Raw genomic sequence first — 17,195 nt, 5'->3', positions numbered from 1 at the left:
GGCGAGGGGGGTGCCGGGGGGTTTTTGGGGGGAAGGAAAAGGGGGGAGAGAAGGGGGAGGGGAGGGGGAAAGAGGGCGCTGGGGCTGCTGGGGAGAAGGAGAAGGCTAAGGAGGAGGTTGGAGTGGCTGTGAAAGGGTAGGGGCGGAGAAGATGGATGGTGGTGGTGTGTTATACTAGCTTTTACGAACTTTTAATGTGTTTCTCGTCTGAGCGTGGAATAGCGAGACGATGTAGCTGTAGCTGTTAATTTCAACGAGGAAATAATCTTCGTTTCTTGTATCTCACACGCGTATATACAGAAGCCCACCCCCGGCCCCTTCTGCCCCATGACAACGAAACTACCCTAGTACCCGCGTCCCAAAAAAGCATAACTTCATAACCACCCCCCCGGCTTTCTTCTCCATCTAAAGGAACTTCTTAAAACCCACATTCTTCCTCCTCTTATACCACCAAAACGCGCCCACAACCCCCATCTGACTCACCAGCACCACCCCAACCACCCACCCCAGCTTCGGCATACTCCCCGTCAGCGTCCCGACCGTCCCGTGCACGCCCTCAAGGATATTACTGTGGCCCTCAAGTAACTGCTGACGGAGTCGCTCAATCCTGTCGCTGCCACCGCCAACATCCCTCTTCGTCTCACCAAGCATCTTCTCCATACCTTGCATCTGCCTATCCATCGCCTCCAGCATCTCCTCCACCCTCCCCGTCTTCCCACCCGCCGCCTCGCGCGCAATATCAGCCTCGATTTTAGCAGCGCGTTCGAGCAGGCCGCCATGCCGACGCGTGGCTTCAGCTTGGTAGGATTGGAAATCCGCCTGTAGCGCCAAGAGATGCGATTGCAAGTCCTGGATACGATAATGCAGATCCGCAAACTCATGGGACTGCGAAATCGCACTCGCAGGGAGCGGGGAGATGTCCCCGGACGCGGGGACCCGGTCAGCGGACAGGTATTCAGTAGCGCTGTCGCGCGGGTTGCGATTTCCACGGCCCTGCGGCTCGGGAGGCGTGTCTTTGATCCCTGCACCGGCATTCTTGGGCGGGTCGGCATTGTTGGTGCCGGGTTGCTTGTTATACGTCGCCCCCTCCTCTGCCTCCCCCGTCGAGACGGTAAGGCTGAAGACCTCAAAGCTATCAGGGCTATCGGCGCTGGCCGCGCTGACGCCGAAATTGTACCCCGCCGGGATCCTCACCCCGCTCGTCTGGAACGCGAGCGCGCCATCGATCTCAACGCGGAAATTGTGCCAGTCCTGAGTCACCTTCACGGAGCTGGGGCGTCCGAGGTTACGGTACGGGTATGGCGCGTGACCGAACGCCAGGCCGTCGACGCTGAGGTGCTGGCCGTAGTGTTTCGATCCGTCGTTGAGGAAGGCGCGGATCATGCCCCCCGAGTTGCTGTACTGGTCGATAACGATGGAGAGGCCTTCGAACTTGCCGACGGTGTAGATGCTGTTCGTGCCGACGTTGTTGAAGCCGTCCTTGACGAGCCAGAGGTGGATGCGGCCGGAGGCGCGCTCGGGGCCTGTGGCGCGGAATTGGAGGGTGGCTTCCCATTTCGGGGATGTGAGAGAGCCCTGTGACCAGAGGGCGGCGCGCTTGTTGCCGGGCGCGGGGGGGGTGAGGACGATTTTGTTGGAGTAGATTTGCGTGGGGTCGCCGGTGAGGGTGAATTTGGGGATTGTGCGGTCGTCGGGGGACATTCTGGGGAAGGGAGATGGCGTTAGTGGGATGGTATGGCTAGGGAAGGGGATTGAGACTTACTTCCCGTCGTGTCCGAAGCTCAATTCATTCTGGACGTCGAGGGATTGGGCGTATGATCCAGCGATGAGGGCCAGCGCCGTCAAGGCCTTGGAGAAGTGCATGATTGCTTGGTGAACGCTGCAAAGGCCAGCTTGGCCGGATTCCGATGCTGAAGCCCCAAGATGATGCGAATGTATTCCTTTTAGATTCCGAGTGCGCGAGGGTTATGATATGTGAGGAATTAATTATTTTGGTGGACCAGATCGCCAGGGCGAGTTGTTGATGACAGCTTGCAGGAGCTCACAAGAGCAGCGAATGAGGACCAGTGCTATGATGGTGTTCCGCAACCCCTTGCCCAAACCCCCCGTTATGGAGGGACCAAGCTCGAAGACAAATTTATGGTGGATAACGTGTTTAACTGCGATTTCAGCGGGGAAGAGCGATGCGTCCATGGTTGTTATATAGAAGGTTTATATAGAAGGCATAGACGTGTTCATTATTTTCCAGGTTATCATTTTTGTCGCGTGTTGATTCGATGGCTGTATGGCCTACAACTCGAGCTAGGCCGCTAGGCCACCTCAGCTATTCCGACGGCAACGCCTCCAACTTTTAATATCGTCAGATCAGATCCTCATCTACAGCCCATTGCACTCCATAACGGCAGCCCTGGATATGCTTCCATGGTGGAAGCATACCCCTCGATAGCACAATGCGCCGTGCTGGCCACGGCCTTCAAGGTCCTCCTCTTCCCAGCATAGTAAGCAAAACCGCTACTCACTCCCACTCTCCCCCCCCCCCCCAAACTGACATCCAACTAAAGCAAATCGACCGACTTTGAGGTCCATCGCAACTGGCTCGCAATCACCAACAGCCTCCCCGTCCAGGAATGGTACTACGAGAACACTTCAGAATGGACTCTCGACTACCCGCCCTTCTTTGCCTACTTCGAATGGCTCCTCGCCCAGGTCGGCCGGCTTGTCGACCCAGAGATGGTCCAGGTGTATAACCTCAATTATGAGAGCTGGCAGACCGTCTACTTCCAGCGCGCAACCGTCATTGTCACAGAGCTGGTCCTGGTTTACGCCCTGCACCTGTCAGTCGCCCAATTACCAGATCTCTGCGTGTAATCCCAGCTAACAACGTCACAGCTATGTCGAGACATCCCCCGTCTCTACGAAACGCGCCGCCCGAGTCGCAGCTCTCTCGATTCTCTTCTCCCCCGGCCTCCTCATAATCGACCACATCCACTTCCAATACAATGGCTTTCTCTACGGGCTCCTCATTCTCTCCCTCGTTCTTGCGCGCAAGAAGTCGACGCTGCTCCTCAGCGGCATCCTCTTCGCCGTGCTCCTGATGTTCAAGCATATCTACCTCTACCTCGCTCCCGCATACTTCGTCTACCTCCTCCGCGCGTACTGCCTGGGCCCGAAGTCAATCTCCCATATCCGCTTTGGCAACACCATTAAGCTCGGCGTGAGCATCTTGGCCGTCTTCGCTGCCGCTCTCGGACCATTCGTGTACTGGGGTCAGATCCCGCAGCTGTTGAGCCGCCTGTTCCCATTCTCGAGAGGCTTATGCCATGCCTACTGGGCTCCGAATGTGTGGGCCATGTACTCCTTCATAGACCGCATCCTTATATACGGTATTTCCCTCCCACTCCCCCACATCTTGCTTCCCCACTAACCCCCCAAAGTCGCCCCTCACATCGGCCTCCCCGTCGACGCCTCCGCCCTCCAAAGCGTAACCCGCGGCCTCGTAGGCGACACCGCCTTCGCGGTCCTCCCCCCAATCACGCCCTCAACCACCTTCGCCCTAACCCTCCTCTTCCAAGTCATCCCCCTCATCCGCCTCTTCCTCGACCCCACCTGGCCCACCTTCATCGGCGCCACCACCCTCTGCGCCTACGCCTCCTTCCTCTTCGGCTGGCACGTCCACGAGAAAGCTATCCTCCTGATCCTTATCCCCGCTTCCCTCATCGCCCTCCGCGACCGCCGCTACCTAGGCGCCTTTCGGCCCCTCGCCGTCGCTAGCCACGTCTCCCTCTTCCCCCTCCTCTACACTCCGGCCGAGTTTCCCATCAAGGTCCTCTACACCCTTGCTTGGCTGCTGGTCTTCCTCCTCGCCTTCGACCATCTAGCCCCTGCGTCGGACCGCTCGCGCGTGTTCCTCCTCGATCGCTTTTCCCTACTGTATATCGCTGTCAGTATTCCGCTCGTCGCGTACTGTTCCCTCGTCCATGGATTAGTCTGGGGGTCCAGATATGAGTTCCTGCCCCTCATGTTCACGAGCTCGTATGCGGCCGTTGGGGTCGTGGGCAGCTGGGTCGGCTTTTTGGTCGTGTATTTTACTAGCTAGACCTACCATAGCATATAACAGACATCGATACCCTTCAAAACTCCCGTGCAAGATCCAGTTCCAGTTGCAATTTCCCATTCCTATTCTATTCTCAATCTTAAGTTTAGCTCTTCACAGTTTACTCTCCCCCGCTTTCTCCTTCGTCATCTGCTCGCTCAAAAACGCTCCAATATGCTTATTACACTCCTCTGGCTCCTGCAACAAAACCCAGTGCGTCCCAGGCACCTGCACGGTCTTCAAATCCTCAAAATGACTCTCCATCCCCATCGCCATCCACACCGGCAACGCCGTATCATTACTCGCCTGCAAAAACAGCGTAGGCACCTTGACCTTCCCATCCCACTTAATCTCCTTATCATCCTCCCAGTTCAACTTCCTCGTGCGATACCAATTCAGCGGTCCCCTCATCCCACCCCCCGCCGCATACGTCCTCGCATAGTACTCCAACTCCGCCTCACTCATCAGCGTCGTCCTCGCCAGCCCTCCACTCAAAACCAACCCCCAATCCACACCCCTCGTAGTATCGAACCCGGGCCTCCCCTCCCGACTCTTGCCTCCATACAGCGCGTTCAAAAAACTTCTCACCTCCTCCAGACTGCGCACCTTCCTCTCCACCTCCCCACTCGCAAACGTAAGCTGGTACGCAAACTGCGGCAGCGGCCCGGCGACCAGCTCTTCAAGCGACACGTAGGGTGATTCAGGCTTGGGCGAATCGAACGGCGTGCACACCACTATCAAGCCCCTCACCAATTGCGGCTCCCACAGCGCGAGACGCCATGCCAGAGCTCCTCCCCAGTCGTGCGCGAGGACGTAGACGCCGCCGTCGCCGCAACCGAGGTGTGCAGCTAGGGCGGCGAGGTCGCGGGAGATGGAGCGCAGGGTGTAGGGCCCGAGATCGGTGGGGGCGGCGGAGGGGTGGTAGCCGGGGAGGGCGGGGAGGAGGACGCGCAGGCCAAGAGCGAGGAGGGTGGGGATCTGGTGGCGGTAGCCGGCCGGGAGGTCGGGGAAGCCGTGGAGGAGGAGGATGGTTCCCTTGGGTGGGGTTGAGGGGGTGAAGAGGTGGTAGGCGATGCGGCTGCCGGAGGGGGGGTTGAAGGTGTGTGGGGTTGCGAAGGCGGAGAGGGGGAAGGGGGACATTGTTTGTGCGTGGGGTTTGATGGTTGATGTGGGTGCTGTGTAGTTGGACTGGGTCAGGTTGCGGGTTTGTCCGGTGAGGTTAATTGTTTGCTTTGGTATGGTGGAGATAGGTGTATGATGAGATGAGAAAAATTTATATATCGCAACTGATGCCAGCGATGAGATATGCGGTAACTGGAAGCGGGGAGGATCGACCAATGAGCCGAGGCTCCCCGCAGTGAAGAAGAAGGAAGGTACCCAGCGGTCCGCTGATATGTGTCTGATGAGATGGGAGGAATTTATATCTCGTAAATGATGCCAGCGATGATCAGATATGGTTAACTGGAAGGGGGGGGGATCGACCAATGAGCCGAGGCTCCCGGCAGCGAAGAAGGTACCCGGAACCGCTCCCTAAAAAAAGCTTGGTGGGAGTTCGACGGCGAAATTGATACTGAAGAAAAAGCTGTGATATATCGAAGATGCGATCCTGATATAGTTATAAAGTACAGACTTCGCCTGTTGTAATTTTCCCGAGCTCCCTTCACAACTGATTTTGCCTTCTCACGCAAACGCGCGAATCATGTAAAGTGAATCCATTCCCAATATTTGGCTACGCTACAGTGCATCAACAGTCCATACTTCCACTTCATAGCTTACTTTCATCGTAGGCCCTCTCATTCAGCCTTCCCAATCTTTTATTCTATCGCCTCAACGCCTACCTGTACCTCCCCCATCCCCCTCATCCCCCTCATCCCCCCCATCACCAAACCAACCCCTCTAAGCCTTCTGCCTTGGCTGACTTCCATACGCTCTCCTCTTCAATGGCCTCTTATCCTTCGCCATCCTCGATCCAAACACAATATCCACCTTCGGCGGTGTCGTGAACCCAAAACTCCTCGCCACAGCTGCCAAATCCAACTTCTGCACATCAAACACCGTGCGCAAGCTGTGCGCCGCGTACGCCGCCAGGTAACTGCGGAATCCCTCCTTCGCTGTGCGGTTAAGGTAGTAGTTGGACGAGATCAGCTTCTCGAGCTGCGCCTGGATGTTGATGAGTTTCGGGAGGTTGTACTCGACGAGCGGGACACGAGCGGTGGTGAGGTATTGGATGAAGCCAACCTCGCTGGGGTGCAGGACGAGGAAGGACTTTCCCTTGCCGTTGGTGCCACGGGCGGTACGGCCAACACGGTGGATGTAGTTGCGGGGCTCATCAGGGGCATCGAATTGGATGATCCAGTCTACGGCCGGGATCTGGGGTTTGTCAGTATTTGTAGACGTAGTTAAAATAGAAGTAAGACAGGGGGGAACGTACATCAAGACCACGCGCAGCGACATCAGTGCAGATAAGCACGCCCTCAGTTGCATTCACGAAACTGAAGAAATTTGCCGTCCGCTTCTGCTGCTTTTGTTGGCCGTGAAGGGCTAAGACCGGGAGGTCAATGTAGTTGAGCAGCTCCTCGTAGTACTTCACGCAGTTACAGCTCGAGACGAAGACAATGATCTTCTTCTTCTTCGCAAGGTGCTTCTTCAACACTGTGAATAGCAGCCTGAAGCGCAACTCAGACGGGCACACGATGTAGCCCTGTTCGAGGCCCTCAACGGTGCTGTGCTTGGTCTCCTCCTCAACGTTAACATACAGAGGCCCTGGGCGGAGCGACACTCGCGCGAGGTCCTCAACCTTGGTCGTCTGTGTCGCAGAGAAAAGAGCAGTTTGTCTCGACTCTGGCAGAATCTTGACGATGGCTCGCATCTCATCCTCGAAACCGGCGTCGAGGATCCTATCAGCCTCATCGATGACGAGCATTCGCAGGTTCTTGTACACGAATCCCTTCGTGTTCTGGAGGTGGTCGAGCAGGCGCCCTGGGGTAGCGATCAGAAGGTTGATTCCCGTCGCCAGCTTTGTCGCCTCAGCGGATCTGTTGGCACCACCCATCACAATACCGCACGTCTGAGTACTTCGTTAGCAAATCATCCTAGCCGAAATTGAGTTCCAAAAAACTAAAATCACATACCTGCGAATGCGTGCCCATAATCTCTCTTGCAACACCGAACATCTGCAGCGCCAACTCTCTCGTCGGTGATACCACAATCACACCAGTTCCGTTCCTAGGCTTAAACCTCAGGTCCTGCATCATCTCGATCGCCGGCAGCAAAAATGCCAATGTCTTTCCCGAACCAGTCTTCGCAGCGCCAAGCACGTCACGCCCCGCCAGGATGGGTGGGATCGACTTCTGCTGGATCGGCGTCAGGGTAGTGAAGCCCATTTCCGCGATAGCAGCCGCGGTTTTTGGGGAGAGGTTCAACTGCGCAAAGGTCGTCGGGTCGTCGCCTGTGGTCGCGGGGGGTAACTGCAGGTTTGCGAGGTCGCCAGCGACGGCTGGGGGAGGAGGGGAAGGTGAGCGAGATGGGGAAGCCTCGATTGCTGCTTGGACGGACGCCTCGGTGGGCTCCTCCTCGACATTGCTGCGCTTCCTTTTTTGGACCATGGTTATGATTATGTATGTATTCGTACAGGTCGTTGTATAGTTGGTATTATATGTTGTTGTGTTGCGATATGTGGACGTTGACTTTCGTCGTTATCCTCGACGTCTGTTGGGGAAAATATATGAAAAAGTCTCATGGGCCGCTTATCCAAAATCCGAAATCTAAAATACTGGCGCTAGTGTATCGCGCACTAAGCCCGAAGTAGATGATAAAGAGTTTATTGTTGGTCACATGACTACGCGTATGTTTCGTATTCCAACCACCAGGGGCGTCTGCCTTCTCACAAACCATCAACTCTCTATTTCGGAGCCATGGAGACGTTTATATCTAGGAAACGGCGACGATCGTCCGTTTCAAAGGACTCTCTCGCGAGCTACTCTGCTAGCCTTACGGCAGCATCTGCTCATTCCCCAGGTGGTGTCTCTGCCGGATCCTCTGCCAGCTTCGCGGCCGCGCCAGTTTCTTTTCTTGCGGGAAGCTCTGTGGCTCCGCCTCCTGGTCTCGCCGCGGCGCCAGCATCCTTTCTCGCCGGGAACTCTGTGGCTCCATCTCCTGGTCTCGCCGCGGCGCCAGGCCCGGTGGGATCCCCCCACACGATGCCGACCGCAGTGGAATTTATTGCCGCTGGGAGTGTCTCTGCCGCGGTGCTAGAAGTGAATCCGCAGGATCCTAAATGTGACCTTCAGGGCTTAACTGATTTTAATGAAGAGGAGTCAACTGATTATAAATTATCTATTTTAATATCCCTCCATCCTGATAAGGACGAAGGAACGCTGCTGGAGACATTACTTGCCTCTGAAGGTTCTGTTGAACGTTCACTAGAGTGTCTGAAACTTCCACCGAAAAAGAGGCCAGCAGCTTCAGCAACAAGTTACCAGTCATCGCTCTCGTCCATTATCAGGACTGGGAAGGACGGAGCTGCCATAAAACAATTAACGAAAAAAGGAAGAACGGTCCACCTCTACACCCCCGAGGATATTGAAGCCCACACACCATGTTCTATAATCTACAATTTCCTTCCCCCAGAAGAAGCAGATGCATTGCTCCAGGAATTAGTAGACGAGTCGCCGACCTACAAGACGAACACATTCCAGCTGTTTGACCAAGTAGTCTCGAGTCCGCATACATTCTGCCTCTATGTCGATAGTTGGGGCGAGGCAGCAATGCAGAAGACACAATATGTCTACGATGGAAATAATGTCGAGGTTAGCCTCCTACGTCTCCTACGCACATTCAGCTTCAGTCAATCCCCCTCCCTTCTCTCCCTCGACACCCCACTAATGCCCTCCAGGACGTCCGCCGCAGCCTCCCCCGTATGCGCGACGCCTCCCACAAGGTCCGCGAAACCGTCAACCAAGAAATCACGCGGCGCATCCGCTCCTCCCCCACCGGCCAAAAACTGCACCACCAATCCCCGCACCCCTGGGCCCCCAACACCGCCTTCGTGAACTGCTACGACGGCCGCCGCGAGAGCGTCGGCTACCACTCCGACCACCTCACCTACCTCGGCCCGCGCCCCGTGATTGGGAGTCTCAGTCTCGGAGTGGCGCGAGAATTTCGTGTTCGCAAGATCATCGCGATGGAAGACGACGACAGTGGCGACAGTGACGCAGCTCGCAAGCGCGCCGACGCCAAAGCAGACGCCCAAGGCCAGCTTTCCATCCACCTCCCACACAACTCGCTTCTCGTAATGCACGCTTCCATGCAAGAGGACTGGAAGCACAGCATCGCTCCCGCGCGAACCATCTCCCCGCACCCAATCTCGGGGAACAAGCGGATTAACATCACATACCGCCACTACAAACCGAATTTGCACCCGCGCTTCACGCCCAAATGTGGGTGTGGCGTGCCGACGGTGCTGCGGGTTGTCCAGAGGCAGGCGGGGAATAGGGGGAAGTATATTTGGATGTGTTATGCGGGGTATGTTCCGGGGAAGGAGGGGTGTAAGTTCTTTGAGTGGGCGGTATTTGACGAAGATGGGGATCCGCCGTGGGCGGAGGAGGCAAAGGGTGGTGAGAAGCAGAGTTCTGATGCTAGGGAAAAGTGTCCGGGAGAAAATGGGGATGAATATATGAAAGGGGGCGGAGAATGGAAAGGAGGGGCGTTAGGTAGTGTAGACGAGGGGTAATTCAACTACAACTTCCCCAATTCCAACTGGCCTATAGCATCAACCTAGAGTGAAGAAACCGACAAGACGAGCTTTAAAACTTGAATATTTCACCCCACCAAAGCTTTTTGAACGCTTGCGCCAACTGTGACTAGAACAAAAGGAACACTTATTGCACGCACTGTTGCACAGCGTTTCCCCAAACAAAAATCCACCCTTACGCTTCTGGGTGACACTATACGCTATCCCATATTCTATCGTATCGGAATAATTAGCTACCTAGTACTCATAAGACCATCTAATGACGGTGGTGCAATCGTAATACAGTATGTGAATATATATCACGTGATCTCGCGCACTGTTCGGACTTTGGTCACACATTTATTGCAGGCAGGCGCGAGCTGCTGCCTGCACCACGCGAAATCCCCCGTTGCACCAAGCAAGTACTTGCCAATTCCCATCTCCTCCCAATTCCTCTAATTTCTTCTCTCTTGGTCAACCTTTCGTCCCCATTCCTCATTCCAATCCTCAGTTCTAATCTTCAGTTCCAATCCTCAGTTCCAATCCTCAGTTCCAATCCTCAATTCCAATCCTCAATTCCAATCCTCAATTGTTCATTTTATCTGTTTCCCAACCCCCTAATCGATACCGTGTGTGCTGTGAGTGTGCAAGATGCCTAAGAAGAAGGCACAACCACTGCCACTAATTGGCTGCAATATCGCATTGAGTGGCACCTTTTCAGCTGGATCTCATGGTGTGATTCAAGTTCAACTGGCCGGCCTTGGTGCAGATCTTGCCGGATCGATCGCCGACAGCACCAGCCATCTCGTTACAATCCAACGTGACTACGACAAACCCTCTGTGAAAGTGAAAGCTGCTCTAGAGAAAAACGTACAAATCATTAGCTATGATTGGGTCAAGGAATGCGTTGCGAGCAACTCCAAAGTGCCCGAGAAAAATTATCTGTTCACGTCATTGATTGTCGATGTCCTCTCGCAGTCCAACGGCCTTCTAAAGCGGGAACCCTCACCAGACATCTCTGCTGACGAGAATGTGAAGCCTCCGACAAAAAAGAAGAAGAGTTTCAATGATCCCAAGACCGTAGGCAAGGTCGATGTCAAGGCTAAGACGGCAGGCAAGGCTGATGTCAAAGTCAAGACCCAAACTAAACTGAAGAGTGAAGTCAAGTCTGAGACCGAAGCCAAAAGCGGCCGGATCACAGATAGTCAGGTTGCAAAGTCACTCGATGTCAAGATTCCGCTTGACGAAGGCTGTAATCTCAGCTACGATGTCTACATTCACGACGACGGTATCATTTATGATACCTCCTTGAATCAAGCCAATGCAACTGCCAACAACAACAAGTTCTATCGCGTCCAGGTCTGTGCCACTCCTAGGTATTTTTCGAATGTTTGCTGACTTGCCGCAGGTTCAACGAAATCGCTACGGTGGAGATTTCAAGACGTGGACGAGGTGGGGCCGGGTTGGCGAACATGGCCAGAGCGCATATCTTGGTAATGGGACTCTAGCAGATGCTATCCGTCATTTCGAGAAGAAGTTCAAAGATAAATCCGGCCTTGCGTGGGCTGACCGAAGAAAAGATCCCAAACCGGGCAAATATGCTTTTATCGAACGTAACTACAGCTCTGATTCCGATGATTCCGATGATGATGCCAAAGCGAACGGAGTCAAAAACGAACCCACGGATGAATTGGCGATCCCGGAGTCAACACTTCCCCCTGCAACGCAGCAATTAATGGAGCTGATTTTCAATCAACAATACTTTGACGCTACGATGAGTGATCTTAACTACGATGCGAACAAGCTTCCCCTTGGAAAACTTAGCAAGGCCACAATTACTCGTGGTTTTCAAACACTCAAGGACCTCGCTGCTCTTTTAGATGACCCAACATTGGCCGCCAGCTATGACATGAATTACAGTGACGCCACTGAGCATTTTTCGAATCTTTACTATACTGTCATCCCCCACGCGTTTGGTCGTAATCGACCACCCATCATTCGATCTACAGAATTACTCAAGAAAGAGATAGAGCTTCTGGAGAGCCTTGGGGATATGAGGGATGCGGCTCTCATCATGAAGCCAAAGGACCGGGATGCCGAGCAAATCAATCTTTTGGACAGGCAGTTTCAGGGCCTAGGAATACAAGAGATGACACCTCTGGGCCCCAAAAGCAGCGAATTTGTAGAGTTGAAGAATTACCTACTCTGCACTCGAGGCGCAACCCACAATCTCAACTGTAAGGTGGAGCAGATTTTCAGGATTGAACGCGAGGGAGAAAAAGAGCGGTTCGAAAAAGGCGACTTTGCAAGCACAGCTGGTGATCGACGTCTCCTGTGGCATGGATCCCGCTGTACAAACTTTGCTGGAATTCTCAGCCAGGGGCTACGCATCGCTCCCCCAGAAGCACCGGTATCGGGCTACATGTTCGGAAAGGGAATCTACCTGGCCGACATGTCCTCCAAGTCAGCCAACTACTGCTGCCCGTACATTTCCAACGGCCACGCGCTCCTTCTGCTGTGCGAGGCGGAATTGGGAAAACCCATGCAAGCATTGACTGATGCCTCGTACAGCGCCAGCGAGGATGCTACGAGCAAGGGCTTGCTATCCACATGGGGCCAAGGCTCGACTGGGCCCAAGGCGTGGAAGGATGCTAATTGTGTTAATCCGTCTTTAGATGGAGTTCTCATGGTATTTCAAACTTTTCCTTTCTCCGTCGCTTTTTGTTTCCCTTGAACTAACCCGTAGCTCTTCCCAGCCTGATACGACGATTGCACCGGGAGCTACTGATGTTAAAGATGCGTACCTGATGTACAACGAGTATATCTGCTATGATGTCGCTCAGGTTCGACTTCGATATCTGTTCCAAATCAAGATGTGAGGGCGAGAATATTGGCTGGATGTATGCTTGAGCGGGAGTCTGAGGGGTTACTATTGACTGGATATATTCTTGAACGGGAGTCCCGGGGGGGTTGACACGCCAGTTATTTAAGCTATCTGTCGCTTGAAAATAGCTATCTTGCTCTGCTCTGAACCTTGCTCTAAGCTAATTCTAGATATTGTCTTCACTCTGTTCGCGTATAGTGGCTGTATCTATTATACAACCCTGTAGCGGCGTCGTTACTCTCTTATAGTCTGTAGCTAAAGCGACGCTTATTGTGGTTGACAGACTTTATTGTCATTTGGGAATTGTTATAAACTCTTATAATGACGTTTGCCGCACGGGCCCTGCCTGCCAACACCAGTGTAGTTCAAGCACCATCATTTATTGTCATGGCCTCTTTAAAACCACCCATCATCCACTGCTGCTGCTGATCACAGTAACCATCCTACTGTTAATCACAGTGGCTATGGATTCTCCATCCCTCGTCCGACAAATGCCCCTCGAGGTCTTCCTGGAGGTATCATCTTATCTCTCCACTCCCGATCTTGGTTCACTGCGCCTTACCTGCAAGTACGCTGAAGCGTCGCTCTTCGAGACGTTTGGCAGGGAATTCTTCAGCAAGAGACAGTTTATGCTTTCCGAGACAAGCCTACAGGTTTTGATCGACATATCCAACCACCAGAGACTGTCACAGTTCCTCGGGCACGTTATTATCGGCCTGGATAACTTCAAAGACTGCCACTTTCCGCCTATTCGCAGCCAAACTGCACGCGCAAATCGATACGACGCCGGACTCGCCGATGAGCAAGCGCTGTTGAGTACAGGACAAGACCGGGACATGCTCTGCCAAGCCTTCCAGAATCTGCCTAATCTCCAAACAGTAGCGTTGAGGGACTATAGCTCGGGAGGGCGCGTCCGCGATAATGGCCAATGGCACAGTTACGGCGCTACTACTATCTTCCAAGAAACAGGAATTCGCTTGCTCGATAGTCGTGGCTTGTACGCAACAAAAGAAGATACTCGCTTTGCCAGTCGGACTCTCTCTTCGATTCTGTACGCGCTGGGCCAATCAGGCGCCAAGCCGGAAGCCTTCGAGGTTTTATTGAGGAAAGCGGCCTTGGGGCTCCCTTATGATGCCTTCGAGATACGCAAATTCTTTGAACCTTCGGTCACACCTGTCTTATCCAGCCTGAAGACGCTTCTCTTGACTATTGACCCTACGTTGCCCGAGGCCGACAACGGGACCAACGATGACCCAGGCGTGGATCATCCCGATTTCCCCCTCAGGCGCTATCTCTGCCACACCCCCAATCTCACGCATCTCCGCCTCAATTTTCTGTCTGCGCTTCATTCCGAACCCGAACGATTCATGGTCTGGCTAGGCCGTCCCGTGGTCCAAACCGCCCCCGTGAATTCGTCCCCAGGAGCTCCGCTACCCAAGTCACCAGACGCAGTTGCATTATCCCAGCTCCGAAGGCTGGATTTTGGAATGCTTGCCATATCCCCGCGTGTTCTGCTTGCTATCATCCATAAGTTCAAGCCAAGCCTGCGCTCGCTCAGTCTCTGGAAGGTAGACCTCAAGCCTGAGGATCAGCACCGACGAGGTGGGAAGAGAGTCAGCGCGTGGCCCAAGTTATTTGCAAAGCTCCCAGGCCTAGACTATCTCTCTGTTGGCTGTATCGGTGAAATGGTTGAGACTCGACACCAGCGGATGGGGTTCAAGCTTCCGGCTGGCCAATCTGGGGAACCCGACGTTACAAGGGTGTGCTCTATACACAGCGACATGGTGCATTTTGTGAATAATCTCATGTCGGATGTGGTTGTGACTTCGCCAGATGCTGATAGTCTTAGTGACGATGGTATGTTATGCCCGTTTCGCATCAAGCCTTCGAAACGTAATACTAACAGATTTACCAGAGTCCATGTCAGATTATAGTGGTGATAGTGACACTGATATGGATGATGACGAATGAAAAACCATAAAATTTAGCTTTTAGTAGTATATTTTAAAGAAAACATATTGCACTACAGGCTGCACCCATCAAGTATAGAATATTTACCACTACCAACTGCCCTCCATGTATTCTTTCATATACTTGGAAACATCCGTTGGAGGGCACAATAATCCACAAGGGATTCTTTGCCTAAGGTCGCTATTATGCATGAGCCCATCCTCAGACTTTCAGGCGTGCACCTACTCCGCCAGTCACTACGATTAATACAATTATTATGCAGTCTCTGATATTTAGGGGTCAGTTGCATTGAAGATATTAGTACCAGGCTAGCTAGTAGACAGACTGAACAGAAGCAAATAAATATCAGCACACTACACAATCGTAAGTATTATGGCACGGGACATGTTATTTTAGAATAAGTTTTCCCTTAACATCTTGCGTGGCCTTATTAAACGTAATCTACCGACCGTGTTCAGTAAACATATTCAAAGTTTAGGTTCTGCTTATCTGTCATGTCAGTAAAGGCCGTATCGTTAATAGTGCTTTCCTCCATCCCCCCGCTTGCCCTCAACTCTGTAACGCGTAAGCCCAAGGTCTCACAGGAGTCCAGGGAACCAGGTCAGGAGGCAGGAAAGGGGTATCGTATTCGTAAGGACAATAGGTCTACGTAAGTACATCGACTATCGGCGGCTGGAGGCCTCCTTCTGAGGCTTCCAGCTCCTTATATCCTACGTTCCTACATGCCCTAGTTTACCGAGCCCTAGTGGCTCCACTGTCAGGCAGCCCCTGAGTTCAGGGCGGCCTCACATGATGGGCCGCCTTACAAACTCTGCACATTGCCTCTCTTTGGGTCTGTTTTCGCGCTTAAAAGCGTAACGAAAGACGAAGAAGAGGATAAGCTCGACGATGTTGGCAACAAGAAACGAACCGATGCCTAGGGGGTACTTTGGGGCTTGCTCTGTTCGATAGAAAAATGGCGAGGCAATATTGCCGATGCATGCTCCAAACCAGATCATGCCGGAGACAATCATGGTATACGAACAACAGTTGAAGATCGCGTCAAGTGTGGTGGTTAAAGAAGGGGAGGACGGAGGGGATACGGAGAGCATAGCGCAGGAGCAGGGGTGGTAGGGAGAGTGGGATTGGTAATGTGTTGTTGGAGGAGCTGGGGGAAGATGCGGATGAGGAATGGGAGGAGGGGATGGAGGAAGATGAGTTTTAAAGGAGGGGGTATCCTGGGTCTCTGAATATCAACGTAGGAGGAGTTCACAGTGTGGACGGAGGGATGGCCTTTATAAGAGCTGTATGGCTTTCTGGTGAGGATGGGATGGGCTTTTTACCATGGCGTTCTAATAACAATAGTAGTATTTACAGCAACTATTATTAGAATGAAGGCGTTGAATCCCTGTGTAAAATAGTAGTATTTACAGCAACTATTATCAAAATGAAGGTGTTAAATCACTATGCACAACAGTAGTTGAACGGAGTTTCGGATATCAGTTTATCCCCTTTAATGCCTGATAACGATATCATTTTTATCTCAGAGGATATCAACCATTACCTAATCAACGCATTTTTAATGCGTCGTAGTTGCTTTTGAGCTCCGTCAAGACGCATTAGTGGAAGATCTAAAAAAAACCTACATGGTAGGATCTGAGTATAGGATTAGGGGAGGAGCGAAGGAGGGCCCTCGTTATCGCCAAGGGTGATGGCTCTTTCCTCCCTCGTATTAGGAAGTTGTTCTGCCTTATTGCACGCCTTGGGCTGAACATACAGAAGATTAGATGGGATCAAATGAGATGGGATACCTATTTTGATCACTGACGTGTGGAGGGTCTGAGTTATTATATAGCACGACATGATGTCACGTATGCATATTGGTGCTGTATCACCACCGGTTGCGACGCAACGGCTTAAAAAGGCGTCATGGACACCAGCATACTCGGATCAATGAGTGCTGGCTACATAAGCGGCCCCAAGTCCCCAAAATGAGGATACACTTTGCGGTGCAGATCCGTATAGCCTCCCTTTCCGCCATTACCCAGAGACGCATATCACCTTCCCAGAGCAGTAGATCATGTGCTTGTGGACAACATGTCTAAGCTAACGGCCCCCTTTCACAATATCTTCTCACATCGGAACACCTCGGTGACACCGTCAGCGGATGTAACTCCAATCTCTAGTGATGAGCAGCAAAAATATGGCGAGACGACGTCCGATGAGGCCCCTGAAGCAGATGCTATTCTCCACCCGGGAGAGCTGAACTTCGATGAAGCCACTTCTGGCGGTTTAGGCCGTCACCTAGGACTGTGGAGCACTACCTTCTCCCAGCCGGCACAGCGTACATTTTCATACTAGACGTTGAGGGCTACCCAAACGCCGTCGTCAACTTGTTTGTTGTGGTGGGGCTGTTTATCCTCGGATGGAAAGCTCCTCATCCCCCTCGGCCGCTGGAGGTAACTTAGTGTGGGAGAGTCGGACGGTTAAATTTGACATTAGCTATTCAGGATGGATATATTTTATTTTAAATGAAA

The 17,195-nt window shown here is 52.8% G+C and overlaps 8 protein-coding genes across 8 annotated transcripts; 5 read left to right on the top strand and 3 right to left on the bottom strand.

The window, feature by feature from the left end:
- Positions 1–97: 97 nt before the first annotated feature.
- On the bottom strand, positions 98–2,216 carry VC83_05966 (uncharacterized protein). The gene is made up of 2 exons (XM_024469573.1): positions 1,763–2,216; positions 98–1,702 (listed from the first exon to the last, which is right to left on the bottom strand). Exons 1-2 carry the CDS (start codon positions 1,861–1,863, stop codon positions 406–408), a joined length of 1,398 nt encoding a protein of 465 aa, XP_024322305.1. The 5' UTR covers positions 1,864–2,216; the 3' UTR covers positions 98–405.
- ALG8 (glycosyl transferase) lies at positions 2,217–4,138 on the top strand. The gene is made up of 4 exons (XM_024469572.1): positions 2,217–2,498; positions 2,562–2,834; positions 2,890–3,383; positions 3,435–4,138. The coding sequence occupies exons 1-4, from the start codon at positions 2,422–2,424 to the stop codon at positions 4,094–4,096; spliced, it is 1,506 nt and encodes a 501-aa protein (XP_024322302.1). The 5' UTR covers positions 2,217–2,421; the 3' UTR covers positions 4,097–4,138.
- VC83_05964 (uncharacterized protein) lies at positions 4,139–5,511 on the bottom strand. The gene has a single exon (XM_024469571.1). It carries the CDS (start codon positions 5,231–5,233, stop codon positions 4,208–4,210), a length of 1,026 nt encoding a protein of 341 aa, XP_024322303.1. The 5' UTR covers positions 5,234–5,511; the 3' UTR covers positions 4,139–4,207.
- Positions 5,512–5,969: 458 nt separating this feature from the next.
- Positions 5,970–7,816, bottom strand: HAS1 (ATP-dependent RNA helicase). Its single transcript, XM_024469570.1, has 3 exons — positions 7,225–7,816; positions 6,525–7,160; positions 5,970–6,463 (listed from the first exon to the last, which is right to left on the bottom strand). The coding sequence occupies exons 1-3, from the start codon at positions 7,696–7,698 to the stop codon at positions 5,990–5,992; spliced, it is 1,584 nt and encodes a 527-aa protein (XP_024322300.1). The 5' UTR covers positions 7,699–7,816; the 3' UTR covers positions 5,970–5,989.
- A 172-nt stretch (positions 7,817–7,988) lies between these two features.
- Positions 7,989–9,932, top strand: VC83_05962 (uncharacterized protein). Its single transcript, XM_024469569.1, has 2 exons — positions 7,989–8,901; positions 8,988–9,932. Exons 1-2 carry the CDS (start codon positions 8,008–8,010, stop codon positions 9,822–9,824), a joined length of 1,731 nt encoding a protein of 576 aa, XP_024322301.1. The 5' UTR covers positions 7,989–8,007; the 3' UTR covers positions 9,825–9,932.
- Positions 9,933–10,391: 459 nt separating this feature from the next.
- Positions 10,392–13,125, top strand: VC83_05961 (uncharacterized protein). Its single transcript, XM_024469568.1, has 3 exons — positions 10,392–11,183; positions 11,233–12,513; positions 12,581–13,125. Exons 1-3 carry the CDS (start codon positions 10,476–10,478, stop codon positions 12,701–12,703), a joined length of 2,112 nt encoding a protein of 703 aa, XP_024322298.1. The 5' UTR covers positions 10,392–10,475; the 3' UTR covers positions 12,704–13,125.
- Positions 13,118–15,345, top strand: VC83_05960 (uncharacterized protein). The gene is made up of 2 exons (XM_024469567.1): positions 13,118–14,565; positions 14,624–15,345. Exons 1-2 carry the CDS (start codon positions 13,173–13,175, stop codon positions 14,677–14,679), a joined length of 1,449 nt encoding a protein of 482 aa, XP_024322299.1. The 5' UTR covers positions 13,118–13,172; the 3' UTR covers positions 14,680–15,345.
- A 1,410-nt stretch (positions 15,346–16,755) lies between these two features.
- VC83_05959 (uncharacterized protein) lies at positions 16,756–17,026 on the top strand (the record flags this gene model as incomplete). Its single annotated transcript, XM_024469566.1, has 2 exons — positions 16,756–16,970; positions 17,020–17,026. The coding sequence occupies 2 exons, from the start codon at positions 16,756–16,758 to the stop codon at positions 17,024–17,026; spliced, it is 222 nt and encodes a 73-aa protein (XP_024322467.1).
- Positions 17,027–17,195: the final 169 nt, after the last annotated feature.

This window comes from Pseudogymnoascus destructans (assembly GCF_001641265.1).
Source record: "Pseudogymnoascus destructans isolate 20631-21 unplaced genomic scaffold scaffold_16, whole genome shotgun sequence".
Lineage (NCBI taxonomy): Eukaryota > Fungi > Ascomycota > Leotiomycetes > Thelebolales > Thelebolaceae > Pseudogymnoascus > Pseudogymnoascus destructans.
The sequence above is the reverse complement of the archived record's forward strand: the minus strand, read 5'-3'. Positions and strand labels throughout refer to the sequence as shown.